Consider the following 18,391-nt stretch of genomic DNA (forward strand, 5'->3'; position numbering starts at 1 on the left):
GACTGAGTGCACAGCCAGGCTGTGAATCCATCTTCAGCCAGTATAAATTACTGGTTTGTATAGTCTGAGCCTCCAGGATAAACAGACAATTGTTGAACAATTCATACACAAGCCAGTCTTCCAGGCTTTTCTGAAGCCATTACCTTGTCCTGAGTTTACCCACCACCACCTCAGCATATGTACACCTGTAACACAGGCATCCAGCACTGTCAGCTATCAAACAGCACTGAATGAAGTTATTTCACCCACTAGCAACAGAGACAAATTTATCCTCAGAGGCATGGATTGAAGGTGCTGCTTAGATGCTGGCTGTGGAGTAGGATTCTTTTGGGGTGTTTTCATCATGAAAACTCTTCATTGTTAACTCCTCACTCCTCAAACAAAGCTTCCTCTATTCTTGCCCTTAAATCAGAAGGGAGGGGCTTTCTATTGAAGAAAGAAAGCAAGCTAAGAACACAACAGGATGGAAATTGTTAAGAAAAAAAATCAAACCCCACAATATATGAAAGACATCCTGCTCAGTCTGTTCTCCATTGCTAACAGATTGTTAATCCTGGCAGGAGAGAGCATGGAGATAGATCTGTGGCTGTGAAGAACAGGGAGAGTGTCCCAGCTTGCCATCCATGCACCAATACATCTGCTTAAACCCCTGGGAAACTCATCTTCATGGCTTTCAAAGTTTAAGGATTCAGCAGGCCAATCTACTGGGTAAGTTTTATAGGCAAATGATAGTGGGATGATCATAATAAATTATAGTGGAAAGGATTCAAACATGATACAGAGGAATTCTGGTTTGCTATCAAACTCCAAGTCTCTGGGCTCCAGATACTGTCAAAGCCTACCTGCTTGAAGCCCTCTTGGTTGAGAAATCAGCACAAGCACAGCCTTGGAAAAGATGGGTCTCAGAAAGCAGTAGTGTTGTTACATCTATATGAGAGTGTTGTGACATATTCTCATGGGAAAAGAGTGTCTTTGGGTGTTTGTAAGGGGCTGGAAGGGCTTGAAGGCTACACCATCTTAGCAAGAAATGATCTTACTAGAAACTGAACATTATGGTTATTCACTGTTGCCAAGGGCTGAGTAGAAATTAAAAAGGGTGTGAATATCCCTCTAGAAAGGGTTTGGAGCAGAGGCTGGGCAGCCTCCAGGGAGAAAACCTGGGAGGGGCATGGCGTGGGGTGCATGCCTGGGTGGATCCGTATTGCTCCCTAATGAAGTGCTTCTGTTAAGAAAGCCAAGCCCCAGGATGAGAGCTGTAGCCAATACAGGCACCGGAACACACACGTTCATAGAAAGGCTCAGAGGAAGGACTGTGTCCACCCATAAAACCCAAACCAAACAGCAACAAAAAAGGGCTTAGCAACTTAGCTAATACCCATGCCTCCTGGCCTCTTTTGCTAAAAAGCAAAAGGTTGTAAATATCAGAGAAGTAAATGGAGCCTTTAATCTGTATATATGGTATTACCTTCTCCTCAGTAACTTTTAGGCTTTTCCATCACATTTATCCTATAATGTCAAATACTTTCACTTCTCTGTTTACCCAGACTGTAGTCTCTGATTTGTAAAGGCATCACATAGAGCAAAGAAACATAACATTAATCCATACTATTTATTTTATGGTAAAAGAAAATTGAGAGAATATCAAGTCAAATGGGCCTGTCTGACATTATAGAAAAACCAAACAGCAAAACATTAGACCAAAACTTCACCTTACCTCAAGACAAGTGCATGGGAATATCCTGCATCATTTTTACATGAATAAAATTAGGTTTTTTCTAACAACACTTATGTTTCTACTTGGCCACTGTACCTCTTCAGCTACCAAAAGGGCCCAGTCAAGTGCTTCAGTAGCTTTGCATTGATTTGGGATTTAGGTTTCCTCTTTTAGCACTTTTAAGTTCGTAACAAAATGCATTTCCAGTCTGCCTCACACTGGTGCTCCAACACGAAGCAGCCCCCTCCCACTGCAAAAGGTAAATGGCCTTTTCAGGAGTAAAACTACCCTCAGCCACCCATGGGCACAGACAGACTGCCTATTTTCCCTTTAAAACAAACCAAACAGACAAACAAACAAACAACAAAAAAAAAAAGACAAAACAAAACCAGGCAGCCCACCAAATTAATTAGAAGGAATTAACAGAAAGCATATACTGCCAATTTAACAATCAATTTTCACCACTTTTTATTTTCTGAGTTTTACTTGAGGGATTATGCATGCATTTTGTCCTTTCAAAAGGTCTGCCTTTTTATTATGATTAAACACTGAAACATAGCATATTTACAGCTAAATTTATTGTCATTGTCAGTCTGAAATTGGCCATTTGGCTGATTAAGTTGTACCACGCAAAGGCACCGTGACATGTACTATTAAGACATGAGAAATGGCAGATGGGCATTTCCAAAGAACCGTCAGCTTTGCAAATGGCAATGTTACAGCTGAATATCATCTGTTAAAAATTATTATCAAAGGTGAGAATCCAGGCTTAACATCCTCTCTGAACATGCTGGAGCATTTCCTCCCACTTTGGGAAGAAGTTTGCCATTTGCAGCAACACACTACTTCATAAAATAATTTTAATAGCAGTGGCCATGATGTTTCTCTCAATTCTCTCAATTTGAACCTTCTTTTGCCCTGGTGTGCCCAATCCACTGCTTTTCATTTGATTCCAAAGATTTCATTTGATTTTCAGAAGAACAAGCAGCCACACACATGTACCCAAAACTACACCTAGACTGAAAATTAAAGGACGTCTAAATGGAATTTAAATTAAATCACATATGAACGAAAATTTAATTTAAAATAATTTCAAAAAGTATTCCCAGATCAGAGTAAGAAGGATGTTGCTTGATATGAATGGTGTTATATGATGCAGTAGTCTGCAATTCCAGGTCTGCGGAGGATCCTTTTCCAAGTCCAGTGACCCTCAAGTTGCTTCAGAGGGCACCACACCACTGCATTTCCTCAGGAGTCTTATCAGCTTCTTTTCTGCCTTTCTTTGACTGCCATTCATTGGGCTCCAGGTGTCTTCACATGGCAAAGCCATCTTCTGGTAGTGACTGCCACCCAAACCGTTCCCCTTAGCAAGTGGAAAAGGATGTAGTACTTCACTGAAACAAGCAAACAGGGAAGGAGGTCTTGCACCCCAGTTAAATATAAATTTGAAAGGAGAAGCATTTAAAATGTGAAATCCTTGGCCTGTGTGACATGCCCCTCTATTTCCATAAGTACTGCCACAGTTCAAGCAGCAAAGGCAGTACCCGGCCAGTTGCAGGTTAAACAGTCCTCCAACCATTTTGAGGAGAACTACCCATTTTCTTGAGGTGAAAGGAAACAAAGAAGAAAACACAATGTCTCACCTACATAAAGTTAGGGATCAAAACTTAAAAGCCAACCTTCTAGGTTTGAAGAAAAAACCTAAACCAGAAAGCATTCTTGTTCTAATCACTGATTGTGAGGACAAGGGAAGAACTAGGTTGTGACCAAGAGCTATCAATCTCAGGTGGCAACAGTGCTCTCAAATTCATTTTCACACTTTCACACTCTTCTGTAATTCTATTAAAGTTTTTAACCCTGAAGAGGAGACTTCCAATCAATGCAATACTATACTTAAAACAGTACTGCTGAATGCTACTGAATGTAACATATTTAGATAGCAAACTCTTTAGAGACTAAGGTTATATCTTCTTCCATGTATTTTTGCTGAGAATACTGTCTGTACTCCAAAAATTGCTTACTCTAAATAAAATATCTGAGGAATACAATGGAATGTGATCTGTTACTATCTGTGTGCTGAGTAAGGGGCATTGCAAAAACCAATCTGTTTCTCCCAAGAACTAAGAGACAGTCAGAGTTGTCTGCCAGTGACACAGTAACCTTGAAAATTCATAAAACAAGAATGCAATTCTTAAGAAAAGTGCAGAGATTTTAGTAAGGCCAGACCAGTTTCATGAAGCAGATGAAAACAAAACTGGAACAGAGGGGGGTGAGAATTCTCTGCTACATATTCAAGCTGCATTTTTAAATGAAATGTTTATCTGTACTTGAAAATCATGCTAATAATGACAGCAGCAATGTGGGAGATCTGTATTAATGTATAAATTAATTTTCAACTGTTTTCAATATTAATTACACTACAGACTTAATAGAAGACATTTCAAACCTGTTTTTCTATTTTACATTGAGCCTCAATTATAATTCTGAGGAAGAAGGCTACCTTCAGCAGCAGATATACCAGTTACATATCAGTTTTGCTCACAATAAAGAAAACAACCTCAGGGGATTGTTGATTTGGCTTTGCCCTATTTTTGGCTATTCTTAAAAATTACCTTTTGAATATGCTTACTATCTAAGAGTGGCAAAAGTGTTTCTTAAAATACTTGCATACTGTGAAACAGAAGAATGGATGCAGTATTTCTGTAACATTAAAATATTTCTATACAAGTTGCACAGACATAGAAACATGTCACACCTCCCCAAAATAAGATGTCTAAAGAAGGCCAAGCTATAATGAAAGCAAGAGAGTACTACTCCAGCAAAATGAGAGTTAATACTTTAAACACCCACGACTCCTAATCTATTTTTTATCAATTATTCCAAGAGCTCAACAGAATCTACTTAAACACTGAGATGAGAGAGTGGACAGGTGGGTTACTAACTTTAAAAATGTACATTTATTATCCAGGGAACCAGCAATAATAGCATCACAGAAAAGTAAGGCTGGAAGTGCTCACATGAAGTCCATTCCCCTGCCCCAGGGCAAAATCAACTATACATAAACCATTCCTGACAGATATTTGTCTAACTTGTTCTTAAAAACCTTCAGTGACAGAGACTTTGCAACCTCCCTAGGCAATTGGCTGCAGTCCTTAACTATCCTTACCATTACAAAGATTTTCCTAATGTCTAACCTCAATCTCTCCACTACAGTAAGCTTGACTTCATGCTCTATCCCCAGCAGAACTGGAAAACAGTTTCTATTACTTTACTCTTTACATGAAATTTCCATGTATTTTTAAATGGTTATCACATCTTCCCTCACTCTCCCCATTCTGTAAATGCATAATGGCCAACTAGGTCATATGCAACCTGCTGGAGCAATTTATCTGGTCTCCCTGTAATCCCCTCAAGGAGCCTCCCTATTCGGGCACTACCACCTCTGTACCAGAGACATCTCCACCCAAAATGCCAGCAGTTAAGCAAAACAAGGTGCAGAGAGAGAAGCCAAACTGGATGGCAGCCTCTCAGATTGCCTTCCTGCAAAGAAAGGTCTCACACAAACCAGCAGAAGCCACTGTGGAAGATGTGTGAAGTGGGGAAATCTACTCACCGCAGAGAAGGGCAGAGGAAGAGACAAAGGGTCAACTCTAGAAAAGAGGGGGACAGGCTCTTACACAACCTGGAATTAGGTTGCAGTTAGTTGGTCTGGAAGTGGGAGACGTCTGGAAACAAAGTAAGGTGAAGGAAAGCAGTGAAAAGAAGGAAGATTATCAGAAGGGTAGGGAATTTGGAAGGGAAGTGAAACCAAATGTACAAATGGGGAGGGATGAAGGAGCCTCAATACAGAGAGAGTGGATGTGGGCACTGATGGGAGAAGAGCCAAAGAGAGGTTGTGACAGCATGAAACGCAGGACAAGAAATGCAGCAGAAGTTCTGCATGCCAGGAAATATTGCACAGAGGTGGGGACACTGGAGAAGCTCCACCAAGTTGTGTTTCTATGAGCATGAGGATCTTCTAACAGATGAATTCTGTTTCCCTGCTAAAGCAGGGCCTGTGGGAGTACCAGCCAAGCTGAGGAGTTGCTCCTTGGGAGGAACCTGGTCTCTCTGGATATGGCCCAAGGTCAAGCTTCAGTGACAATGACTTTCAGACATAAGGTTGCGAGGGATTATGGAAAGATTTGAGGGTGCCATCACTTTCACAGGGAAAGGTGTGAAGGATAAGATATACAGCTATGACAGAATGAGATCAGGAGATGACAGGAAAAGACGGAGGGGCAGGGGCCCACTGCACAGAGTAACCTCTTACTATTTATTCTAGTTTCTGTAGTGCCAGAGCTAATAACCCCTCTAGCAGTGCTGAGGGTCACAGGGCAGGAACGCCTCTGAGTCAGTCCAGGTCTGACAGAGCTTGTGCTGAGACGGAGTTAATAAAATGCTGATAAACCTAAGCTGACCTTGCAAGGTCAGGAGACTTCATACACTGATCCTAATCCATCCCATAGTGTTCTCCTTATCCTTTGATCATCCTGGATGTCCCTGTGCCACACACTCCCCAGTGATGGAGAGCTGACTTCAGAATCACACTGTTCTCCTAAACCAGCACTCAAAACACTAGTGAAGGAAGTGGCTGATTTTAAAAACAGGCCTTGGCTGTCCAGAATCCCCACCACTGTTATCCCAGCACTGGCATGGCACTGAGTGGCCCATGCAGAAGGTGGAGAACTTCATGTGCAAGCGAGGAGGTCCTTCTGACCATCACACCAAAGCACTGCTGCATCACGGCCACATCTTGTCCTGTAGCTCAGTGCAGCAGACATGCCCTGACACAAATCTGCACTGCTTCTGGGAACCTAGGAAAAAAAATCTTTAGAAAGTTTGAGAGTTACTGCTCTGCTCTGAAAAAGACCCTTTTTTCAGTTCCCAAGGGTCACGTTGTCTAGACCTCTGGCCATCCATTCTGCTCTTCTCTGGACGCTTCCAATGGGCCCACTGAGCGCTGCCCAGAGCAGAAATAGTACACCAGCCACACAAATGCCAAGTAGAGTGGAAAAATTATTTTACAGGCAGACTCCTGTCCATATATTCTAGCATAATATTCATGGCATAGTATTGTTGATTCATAGCCATTTTCTGAACCCCTGCAACTGCCCATCTGTTTTCTGCAGACCTGGTGTCTCACCAGTTATTCTGCATTTTGATTTGCACAGCTGATTATTCCTGTCAAACCACAATTTAGAACTTGTCCTTGACGAACTGCATCATATTTACTTCAGATCAGTTCTCCAATATACCACATTAATTTGGAATTCTAATCCTGTGCTCAGAGGGTTTACATCCTTCCCCTGGTTGGTGTCATCTGGAAATTTTGCATGCAGATTCTCACATCTAAATCATTAATTAAAATATTGAATATTTTCTGGCAATCCAGGGCAGAATCCCACTTGACAGATCCTTCTAGTTTGACTGTGAATCACTAGTAATTATTCTGAGAACAGCTTTCCAGCCAACTGTGTACCCACCTTGTAGCCCATTGTACCACCTTGTTTATGCAAAGGTGAAAGATTTCCAAAAATCAAAATATATTATTTCTCTACTTACAGGAAAATTAAGCTCCACTGACAAGGTACCTTCCGGGAAAAAAAACCCATGCAAATTCATTTATCATATTATTATCTACAGGCTAGTTATTAAAAAATTCAGTTGACTATTTGATTCAAACTTTTTTCCCCAAGAATTTAAGATAAGATAGCTACTCCAAAGGGGACAGGGAAGGACCCAGGAAAGTTTACATGTAGGTGCAGCATTCACCCTTTCACAGATCTTGTGAACCTAAACTGTCCTCCAAATGTTCTCCAGGGTAGCCACTAATTGTTCAGGCATAGCTTCAGCTATTTCACCCTATGTTGAAGAGAAAATTTAATAAGTTCTAAAACACCCATTATCCTATCTCATTAGTTTATAATCTGTTCTTTTCCTGCTCTAGTTGGAATTCTTACTGTTCTCAAGGTGGCAGTTCTTTTCCTGCCAGTTGATTATAGATCCCCCTTTTAGGCAAAGAATTATGCAAAAAATTACATTAATTACTCGATGCTCTCTGCACCATCAGATCATGACTTTTGCAATTCCCTCTCAACTAGTAGCCTGGAAACTCGGTCTTCCTCTTATTACTACTGAGAACATAGTATGCTTCTTTGTTACCATTCCCTTCATTAGTTGTACCTTGTTCTGTGAACTGGCCTACCTGATTTTACCCTTGCATTTTTCTCGTCTTCTTTTATGCTCATCTCCAGTACCACATCGAGCTTCCACCTTCTGTATGAGTCCTCAGTTATCAGATCATACAATTTTGTCTCTTCTCATGCTTTTTTTACCGGAATGCCTTTCACTTGGGATTTTAATACTCTTTATTGTGACTGGGAAAAAGTTATTCCCTTTAAAAATTGCCAGAATTTCTCAGGTTTGTATCCCAAGAAATATTACCTATCAGTTCTATGAGCTCAATGCAATCTACTTTCTTGCATTCTATTGCTTTTATTCTTCAGTTCTCTCTTCTCACCTTCTGAAGAATGACAGGCTCACTCTTTCCTGATTGCTACCACTCAAATTGCATTTTACCATCATAGGTTCAGCCATCTCTTTCATAATCAAGCCTAGGAGCACCTCCCTTCCACTGCTCTTTCTACATTCTGTAATCATGAACTTATTATACTCACATGATCTACGGAATTTAGTATTTAGTCCATAAAGTGAAAAGACGCTAAACATTTGCTATTGTTTGGTAATACATGATAAAATGATTGGGTGAGCCCATCTCTTGGGACAAGAGCCATCTGCAAAAAAGGGAATCTTTGGCATCAGTGCCAGTAAAATGAGCGTACAGACAGGATCAAAATATCTCCTAGCCATAATTGTAAGCCTTTCCAGGTCACAGCAGTTAGCAAAGTGGAAAGGAGGTTTAGGAAATACTCTGAGAGTGGCTACACAGAGGCACTGTCCTCCCAGGCTTCTTTTGCCAGCATTCTGGTTAGCTGTAAATTGAAATGATTTCTATGATTGTTGCAATAGCTGCAATCCCTTAACATGTCTAGATTCAGTGTTGACACCACACAGGCTTCAGATATCAAGCCTTTTTTGTACAAATTAGCTCCCTTCTCATGTGGCCATGCCCCCTCTGCTGCTAGCAGATATTGTTCTCTCCTACAGCTAAACTGGCACTCCAATAAAACAAAAGGAGCACTACAGCAAGGATCAGAGGAGCGACCATATGCACCTGCCATTACGCTTTTATTGCTACTCTTGAATTAGCATAACACAGTCCAACGGATTTCTCTGAGAAATACACACTGTTTATTATTGCTGAGTGCATCATATAAATCTAACAAGGAACAAGAAAGATCTCCACAAAGCGAATATGGATATCACTTTGATACAAGTTGGAAGTTTTCTCCTCATTCAAAGAAAATATAATTCAACCTGTTTCCTTAACGAGTCTCCTGAACGCATGGTGCACCTTAATGTTTAATAATTCTTTAGTACAGCTGCCAAGATTTGAGTATGTTTATTAACAACTTTACCTAAGGGCAATGCCAAAGGAATATAAGAATTTCTTACAGGAGACCAAGCAACCTTCATGCCATTAAGTCTCCAGAATAGGTCTGAATCTGCTGGGTTGCCATCACAGTCTGACTGTTGTCCTGGGCTTCCAGGGACCCCAGATTCATCTCTCTGAATTTAATGCAGTACTATTTGCCAGGTCTTTTCCATCCAGCAGCAGTCATGAGGTTACCAGCTTTCTGACACACCCCTGCCCAAGCACCCTGATCACAGTGCCAACTTGTGGGCTCTAAGGCATAGCAGACACAGGGGCAGAAGAGTAAAAATGGACAGAAAATAATGTTATATTGCAAGGGTATTAGAAGTAATAGGGTTTCCAGCAAAGGAGAGAGCCTGGGTAAGGAAGAAAGCAGATATCCTCACAGTTGGAATTTTGGTGGAAAGCAAAAGAGTGACAAAAACTCCTAGGAAAGAGCTGAGGACTGGCGGAGAGCAGCGAGGACAAACAGGACAAGAACAGCAGTGGGGAGCTTTAGGAGTGTGCTGCTGGCTAGACAGAGGAGGGAGAGCCCTGCAGCTGTCCCAGACTTCCCATCGCCCATCAGCACTGGCGCACATGTGGAGGAGAGCTTCCTGTTTCCTCTCCTTCAGGACGCGTCTCACTGACACGCACAGAAACCATGCTGTAAATCAAAGCAGCGCAAGGCAACAGAGACAGTTCAGAGCTGCACTACCACTCCAAACTGCTGTGCTGGTGCAGACAGCTGGACACAGAATCACACCCCACTGCAGCCAAAACTCCTTCTAAAGGCAAACATTTTATATTAGAAAAATAAATGTTTTGCACATCACCAGTTTACACTGTGATACTAATCCATTCTCTAGACGTATCAAAACAAGAGCACTATCCAGTTGATTTTCTTTGCATTTCTTGCTGCATTGCAGCTGGCTGGCAGACATGGAAACAAAGCAGCAGGATCTGCTGTTTTCCCCCTCCTGCCTCTCAAATCAGAAACCATCCCAGACAGGGAAAGCACTGTATGAACTCCAGCAGACTTTACACTAGAGGGAGCTTTCCTCAGAAAGTCACACCACTGTGGCATCCTCTTTCTCATTACATTATTTTCAGTCCATCTACACAGAAATACACCAGACTGAGGTGAAACAGTCTGCCATTTAAACCCTCCAGTTTAGCCAGTTCAAGCATTGCAGCAGGTCAGTGGTGCAGGGGGGAGTACAAAGAGAGGGTACCTGGCAAGTTCTGCCCAGAGATGTGGTCCGGCGAACGAGATAAGGCTCAACACTGACATGTTGCTGAGAAGCCTCCTCATACGAACCATGTATGCAGCCTCACCAAACTCCTGTGTTGAGCACAGGAGCAACTTTACAGACTATATTTTATACTGACCCAAGAGACCACTCATGGTTAAGCTGTTAATGAGTACTTTAACGAGGAAAGCTGAGATCAACGTTCCCCAAGGTTCGTGGGCATCCATTTCTGAAGGCTGAAACATGGATAACTGTGTTCCTCACTGCCAATACAAGTGTTGAACTGGTCTTCAAGTGAATTATTTTAAAATACTATTTAAACTCAAAGAACTACAAGATTGACAACAGTCAGGACTAATTCAATTTATTTTCTGAACTCCAGTAAACTGTCCCAAGACTATGAGTGGAACTAGAACAGAAATTCTTACCTGTGAAAGCATTTGTGGCCTGAAAACCAGCTTCCTGCATACTGCTCTTCCAGAGAAGCTTGAGATTCCTGTCTCAACCTGTCCTTACTGGAGACAACTGCTGAGCTTGTTGCTGTCAAGTCACTTCCATCTTAGCTCGTCAGAGTCCATTTCTCTTTCCATTCCTGTATTTGGCACCATCCAGTTCCCACCTGTTCCCAGGTCTTTTAATGTGTAGGCAGAAGGGATCTGCACTGAATCTAAGCAGAAGTGTTGGACAGTCCCATCAACCAGCCAGCCAGAGGATTTGTGCCATGATGAATGTGAAAATGAAGCAAATTGCCTGTCAAGACCTCCTTTCTCTTTTACAATTAAGTTCTAATCCTGCGTTCATCCAGCACCATTTTTTCAGGTCTCGGCCAATGGTGATGTTCAATTGTCTCTCCTCTCTTGTGTTCCTCTCCCTTCAGGCACGCTCACTGAGAAATTAAAGAAGAAGAGATTATGTTTCCTGATGACCTGTAGCAACACTAAAATTAACAGACTCCAGGGAACAAAAAACCCAAAATACATTATCAGGGATTGATTGTACACATTAAAGGAGATCTTCAGAAGGCAAATCTTGCAATTTTGCTGAGATGCAAAGTGTGACCACACAGCTCTTTGAAGTGCAAAGAGGAACAGTGCTGAGGGTGTCATATGCATCTTTGAGAACATGATATGATTTACATTTCAAAAGCCATATTTAGCAGAGATGGGGGCAGCAATACAATAACAAAATTGCAGTTAAAAGAGAAAAGGAAAAATACTCAAGGCTCTCAAGTCTAGTCTATTCAAAAACATAGTGAAATTATTCGCATTTCATCTAGCTGCTTCCCTCCTTCTCTGGAGTGTGCCAGCACTATATATGCCATTCTTACAGTCTTCTGTGGTTAAAAACCTTTGTATTTCTTCCTGTTGATTACCAAACTTTGTATGTCTTGCTGTTGATTAACACAGACGACGCAATTCAGATGCCTTCAGACATGTGGTGAGGTTAAAAACACCCACAGGCTACACAACAGAAAGGTGGTTACATTTTTCTTGATACTGCTACTTCTACATAGCATGGATACTTGCAGCTCACTGAAAACCACAGTTGTTCCAAGTCCAGCTTTTAAAAACTAGGATACAATTACTTTGATGGGGTGAAGGCAAACAGTAGACAGGCACATGTTTAAGGAGAAGACTATTTTAGAAAACAAGGAAGAAAGAAAAGAGGACTTGGAGGAGAACCCACTCACTCCCCAGCCATCCTGTTCCCTCATGTAATGATGCTTGGCTCACTATCTCCCAGCTCAGCAGCATAGGCAGGTTGAAACTCTATCTGTGATGATCTTATGACCTACTAATGGATTTTAGATGATGAATCCAGCCAGGGCTTGCAGTACTGGATTGGACCCAAGGTCCACCTGCTGGAGCAGCCCATACCAGAGTATGGCAGTCCCAGCAGCCGCTGCTCTGGAGAACAGTGCAAGACCCAGCTCAGGGAGCAGGCAGGAATAACGCACCGCTTGCTCCGCTGCTCCACTTCACCCTGACCTGCAAGATCTAGAGATGAGCTTACACCTGAAGCACAAGTCTGAATATCCCAGATAGTCCAAAACTGCAGAGAAGATTCTCATGCTGCTTGGTGTACAGTCAGCCAGGCCTTTAGGGTTTCATTTGGGACCCACCTTGGGGGACAAAAAGGATCTCAAGTGTGCCACTGAAACCAAGTGAGCCTGACACCTGATGAATATCATTTTCCTTGGAACACAGTGAATGAAAGCTAGCTGCTGGCAAAGATGAATTTTAGTGGTATTGCTTTTTTTTCCCCTGATTTTGTTATGCCACTATTACTGAAGAACACGTTTTTGTCTCAACACACAGCACAGGAATGACTGATTAGTTACTTGTATTCAAATCTAATAATTTGCATTCAAATCAAATAAGGTTACAGAACAGAATTAAGATGCTTTCCCCATTTCTTACCCAAACATCTCAACCTAATAGAGAAGAAAGTGGAAATTAAAAGGGAGAAAGAAAAAAAAAATATGTGTAGTATCTTTTATCAGAAAATGCTGCATACAAGATTTTAGAATAGTGTTTAAAAAGCCATTATTCCTGAATATTATATAGGTCCCTGAGATGCTTTTTCAACCCTTTGAAGTGCTCTATGCAACTAATAACCATTTCATATGAGGTTATTTTATTCTAAAATATATACTACTGAGCAAGTATAACATATATATACACAGCAGCACATAGTTCTTTTGGGTCTTAATGTTGTGCTAATTATCCTGTAATGACTATAGGTGGATGCTGCACTCATTTCCCAAGCTTTTTCTCTAGAGGCCTGAGTTTCCTCTATATTTATAAGAGCGGGTCCATATTTGCATTCACATTTTCAGTCTTATAACTTTGGATTTTGGTTTATAAATCCAAAATTTTAATGCCTCTATTTTCAAAATTTTTATTTCTCATCTTAGAGTTGCTCAAGAGATGTGCAGTAATACCCTAGCATCCAGGGAAATTTTCCTATTGTTATATCTATGTATTAGATATTATAAACTTCTAATTCTTAAAAGAATAAAATATTTTCACTTTACTGAAAATTAATATTTTATTAAAAGAATAATTATTCTCCACATCTTCAGCGGTTCTGCTGAACTAGTTAAGAACACAATAGTGCTGAAGAAATGCTACAACACAGGCACTTTCAGTAACCACTGCTTCTTCAGATAGAAAGATGTAATTTTAACAACATTACAGACACTGAAACATTTAGAGAGCTCATTCAGACCTTAACATTTAAAGGATAGTGCACTGCATCAGGTTGAAGTCCTTCCGTAAGGACTCGTGAGAAAGTACATGCTGGCATCTCTTGATTGCCCTCAGTGAGCATTTTCTGTCACTGCAAAAGTGCTCATCTCCCATGCCAGATAACGAACTTGGAGGTGGCTGGCAGGATGTAAGGAACTGGAGCAGGCTGTTGGGGCAAGACTGCGCAGTCCTCAGCGCCTGCTGGGCCTTGTCACAATTCAAAACCAAGTTCAGTACTTATAAAACGCTTCTAGGGTACAGCTACATGGGCTATTAATGATCATTTTCATTAGGCAGACTTTAATTAGTCACATTTGCACCATTTCAGGTTTCTCAGATTACAAATTCATCCAAGTGAAGATGACAAAGCAGCTCAAATGATACCACAGCAAATCAGGAAAACTGCAAATTCCACTTAAAACAGCATGTAGAGCTATGACCTTTCTATTGTACTTCACATTATCCAGAAATTTTCCATTAAAGCTGAGCCTGTGTTTAAAAGGAGGAGGTTGGTGTTTGTTTCCCAACAGACTGGCATGTTTGCATGCATGGAAAGGGTCAGGACCTCTGCTGACACGTTTCAGTATGGCTCAGCCAACTCCAGTGAAGACATGTGTTTATCCTTTTGTACCAGCATGGTGCAGAAATGCTGAACCAACCTGCTGAAGGGCCCAAAGAGTGAAAATGCGTATCTGAAAAAGAGAGTAGAAAATAAACAATACTGATAGAACTATAAGAAGGTGTGATCTTTGATGTAATTTTTTCACAACCTGCAGAGACCCCAATGGGAACCGATTAGATGGCAAGAGAAAATGTGGACTAGAAAGACTAGAGATTTTCTCTTTGCTCCTTCTGTTGCCTCCTTTCCAACAGCAACAAGAACTCTGCTTCCACTTCTGCTTTCATTCATCTACTGCAGTGTTGAGTCTCAGAAGCAAACCAGAGCAAACCATTGTGTTGTATAAATATGTAGCTGTGCTATAAAGATTTTCAGCTACCATGCACTTACACGATGGAATACCTGGCAGAAAAATCAAATCCATTTGTTTTCATCCTCTCCGCTTTTCTCAGATTTGGTCCTGGGAAAGACACCATCATACGAGCCTCACATAAATTGCAAACAGAAAGTATTTTGACTATTTAACACCTTATGTGACTCGCATGTTCTCACAGTATATTTAGCTAGTAAACATGTTATTTCCCTTTTCTAAACATTCGAAGATGCAAAAGGGTCACTGTAAAAAAGAATCTGAGAGAGAAAAGTAAGCAAAGAGTATAATTAAATTCTGCATTAATATCTACATTTTATGCAGTATTATGCAATCATCAGCCAGGACAAGACTGGAGGAACTTGTTCTGAAAGAAGAAGTGAAATACTGCTTTTTCCAAGACTGATATTTCTGTAACATCTTGAAAAACTCAAAAGCACTGGCTGACATGTAAATGCTGCAAATTGGTTTTTTTGTTTGGAGGGGGGATTTTTCCATTTCCTTTCACTATATAAAGTCTGCTTCTCTGGCCCCATGCTTTGGTTCCCACACAGGCATTAAGAACTCACTCAATATGTCGCCAGAAGGGCTACGGCCATGGGAAGCATTTCCTGTGATAGCTCTCGGCATCCTTTAGGAAGCTAAAGGACAGCATTGCACTAAGGTGTATAACACATTTCCTAACAGGAATATCTGTACAGGAAGCCCACACATTTACATTTTTAAGAAAGTTGCTGAACAGCTTGTGAGCTGTGCTTTAAATTAAATTAATCAAGGGAGGACTCATGCTTGGATTTCTTGCTTTCAGGTGAACAAGTGTAAAAGGGGAGAGAGCTGAGGCTACCCTGCCCTGCTCTCACTGTGGTCCCTGCGGGCGCCGACAGGGGCAGACGCCAGCGGGAGCTCGGATGTTGCCGGCACTGACCCGCTCCATGGATGAAAGGAGGAGAGAAGCACGGCGGGCTGAGCTGGCAGCAGGACTCCAGCACAACGGGAGATTTAAGCACATCTCCAAGGAAAAAAGTCTTCTGACTGAAACCCAGACAAGTACTGAACCAGCCACATACTTAAACACTTGGCTGAAGTAAGGCCCATACTTCCCTTACGTTAAGGCAGCATAGACTTGGATATATTTTTAAGAAGCTTCTTAAAACACTTCCAACATTTTGTTTTTATAAAATTGAGTTTTTCAAAATACCTTTTCAATTTTGCTAAAGCCATTTAAAACGAGGCTTTTGTGCACACATATAGCTCACCTCTCCAGCTCCTTTTGGATTTATCATGTCTTCCAGGCTTTGGTTTTGCTTCTCATAGATTCTAAACTAGATAAATTAATACCTACCAATTTTACCCAATCTTTTTCAGTGGAAAGGCCCGTGTTTTACTCTGTGATCCTCATTTATTTTATTTCCTCCTAACTATAATTTGTCTTCCTTCTAAGATATCATTGTACCAGTGCTAAGTGAATCCTGGTTCTTGGAAAATACTGTGCTCCACAACTCAAAGACCACTTAAAAAACTCAAGGGGACTCTCACAGGAGACCATACACAAATCAAACAGAAACCCAGATGTTCAAAATATGTTTATCTAAGTAAATCTTTCTCTCACATGCATACATACATATAATTTGTTTTTACTTTCAGTCTTCAATATTTGCATAGGTCAGCTGTGACTTTTTAAACAGCTGCTGTATTTTACTTTTTTTGGTGCATTTCAGTGACATACAATATGAGTTTGTATGTTAAGTTACATTATACACATTTATATTCCTACAGATATTTTCAGATACTCTTAATCTTTTCAGGAAATTGTGTCCAAGCTTCTTTACTTCGTTTTTGTTACAGCACTCCCTGAATTGGGGCAGATGGAGGACAACTAAAGTAAGGTGTGGTCTTTCTTTATTAGCTTAAGCAGGAAACAGGTCTTGAGAAAAGGGCACATGGCCAAACCCCAGCAGTGTTTTTTCTAGCCTGCTAAGAAAATGTTCTGTAAAGCAAAATATATCCCAAACATCAGCACACACTGCAAAAAATCACTGTAGACAAGATCCAGTTTAAAAGAAAAAGGATGAGCATTTCAGTACAGACATCCTTTCCTCCTCTTCCTCCTCCTGTTTATTTCTTTCTGGAGTGAAGCAACAAACTGAAGCAAGTAAAAAATTGGTCTGTCTGGTAGCTTCATGCCAAAGTAAATAGCCTCTGGTAACCATATAGAAAGTAGTATTTCACAGAATCACAGAATATGCCAAGTTGGAGGAAGAATTATCAAGTCTAACTCATAGCCCTGCACAGCACCATCCCCAAGAGTCACACCATGTGTCCAAGAGCATTGTCCAAACACTTCTTGAACTCAGGCAGGCTTGGTGCTGTGACCACTTCCCTGGGAAGCCCTTTCACATAGAAATCCTATAAATAACTGATAACACAAATGAACATGCCACATTCCCTTCCATTAATTTTGTTAAATGAAAGAATTAATTTGGGTCCTCTATTTTATATCTCTGCAAACAAACAAAGGAGCCATACATTTTACCATAGCTCTGCTAACAGAATGCAGTCAGTGGAAAACTTTACTAAGATCTCCATGACAAGCTACTGGATTTGGATGAGATAATTATTGGGAGAAATTGTACAAGCTGTGTTACGCAGTCCAAGTAAGAAGATTGCATTATTTTTGGAACTTAATAAAACTATAATTACCAGAATCTGTCAAGAGAAATCATTAATCATGCTGCTCTATTAACCTGACCAGTCAAAGAAAAACCTGAGCTCTGAATTTTATTTGCCAAAATAACAAAAAGGTTGCAAGTAAAGCAAAAATTACACTAGGCAGAATGAAAAAAAGATGACAAGTTTTTGACTGGTTTTTCTGTGACTTGAGAAATGAGCAGTAGACAGAAACCATGGGAATTCTGCATATCTCAAGACTTGTGAGTATCCAGCATCCAGCTACAATCCAAAGAGCATTTAGCAACCCTGCACACCACTGGAAAAACTGTTGCTGTGAGTCACAGCTGCAGAACCTCACCACCCTGACAAGCAGCAGCAGGAGAGGGAAGTTACTCATTTAACCTTGCTGTGCCACAATGGATGTGTGAGCAAGGAGGGGACACCTTAGGAGAACACAACATGGCCACTGCTGATCTGCTGTTAGACCATCATCAATGTGGAGCTGAGCATAAGATGAGACACATTTCTCTCCTTCTCCACTCCAACAGAGTCCCACTGCTGCTTCCACAAAATGTCTCTTCTGGCTCCCTTTCACCTCATCCTGAGAACCCACCACATAGACACACATTCTGTATGTTGTTTACAAGCTCTCCATTTCCCAGGTTCCTGGCTTTTCTCATCAGCCAACACAAGCTGCCCAAGCTCTTTATCTAGGTTTTTAGGTATAACAGGAGCACATGGTTATTTGCCATCTCCGTGCATTTCTCTTGCATAACAAAAGCAAACAGGCAGTGCTTCTCTTCTGGAGCAAATTACAATTATATACATGCTCATCATCCACAGAAGATCCAATGGCAGGCTGCCCCTCTCCACTGACAGCATCTTCTGGGCAAGGGGATCACATCCACCGAAGAAAGGGTGCACAGATGATACCAGCT

At 41.1% G+C, this 18,391-nt stretch overlaps 1 protein-coding gene across 2 annotated transcripts in view; it reads right to left on the minus strand.

The window, feature by feature from the left end:
• The window catches only part of LDLRAD4 (low density lipoprotein receptor class A domain containing 4), a 276,570-nt gene that overhangs the window by 161,195 nt on the left and 96,984 nt on the right, over window positions 1–18,391 (minus strand). For both annotated transcript variants that reach the window (XM_069004376.1, XM_069004375.1), the window contains exon 3: window positions 10,972–11,429. In XM_069004376.1, coding sequence (XP_068860477.1) covers window positions 10,972–11,011 — 40 coding nt within the window. In that variant the 5' untranslated portion in view covers window positions 11,012–11,429. The remainder of the gene's footprint in view (window positions 1–10,971; window positions 11,430–18,391) is intronic.

Source organism: Aphelocoma coerulescens, chromosome 2 (assembly GCF_041296385.1).
Source record: "Aphelocoma coerulescens isolate FSJ_1873_10779 chromosome 2, UR_Acoe_1.0, whole genome shotgun sequence".
Classification (NCBI taxonomy): Eukaryota; Metazoa; Chordata; class Aves; order Passeriformes; family Corvidae; genus Aphelocoma; species Aphelocoma coerulescens.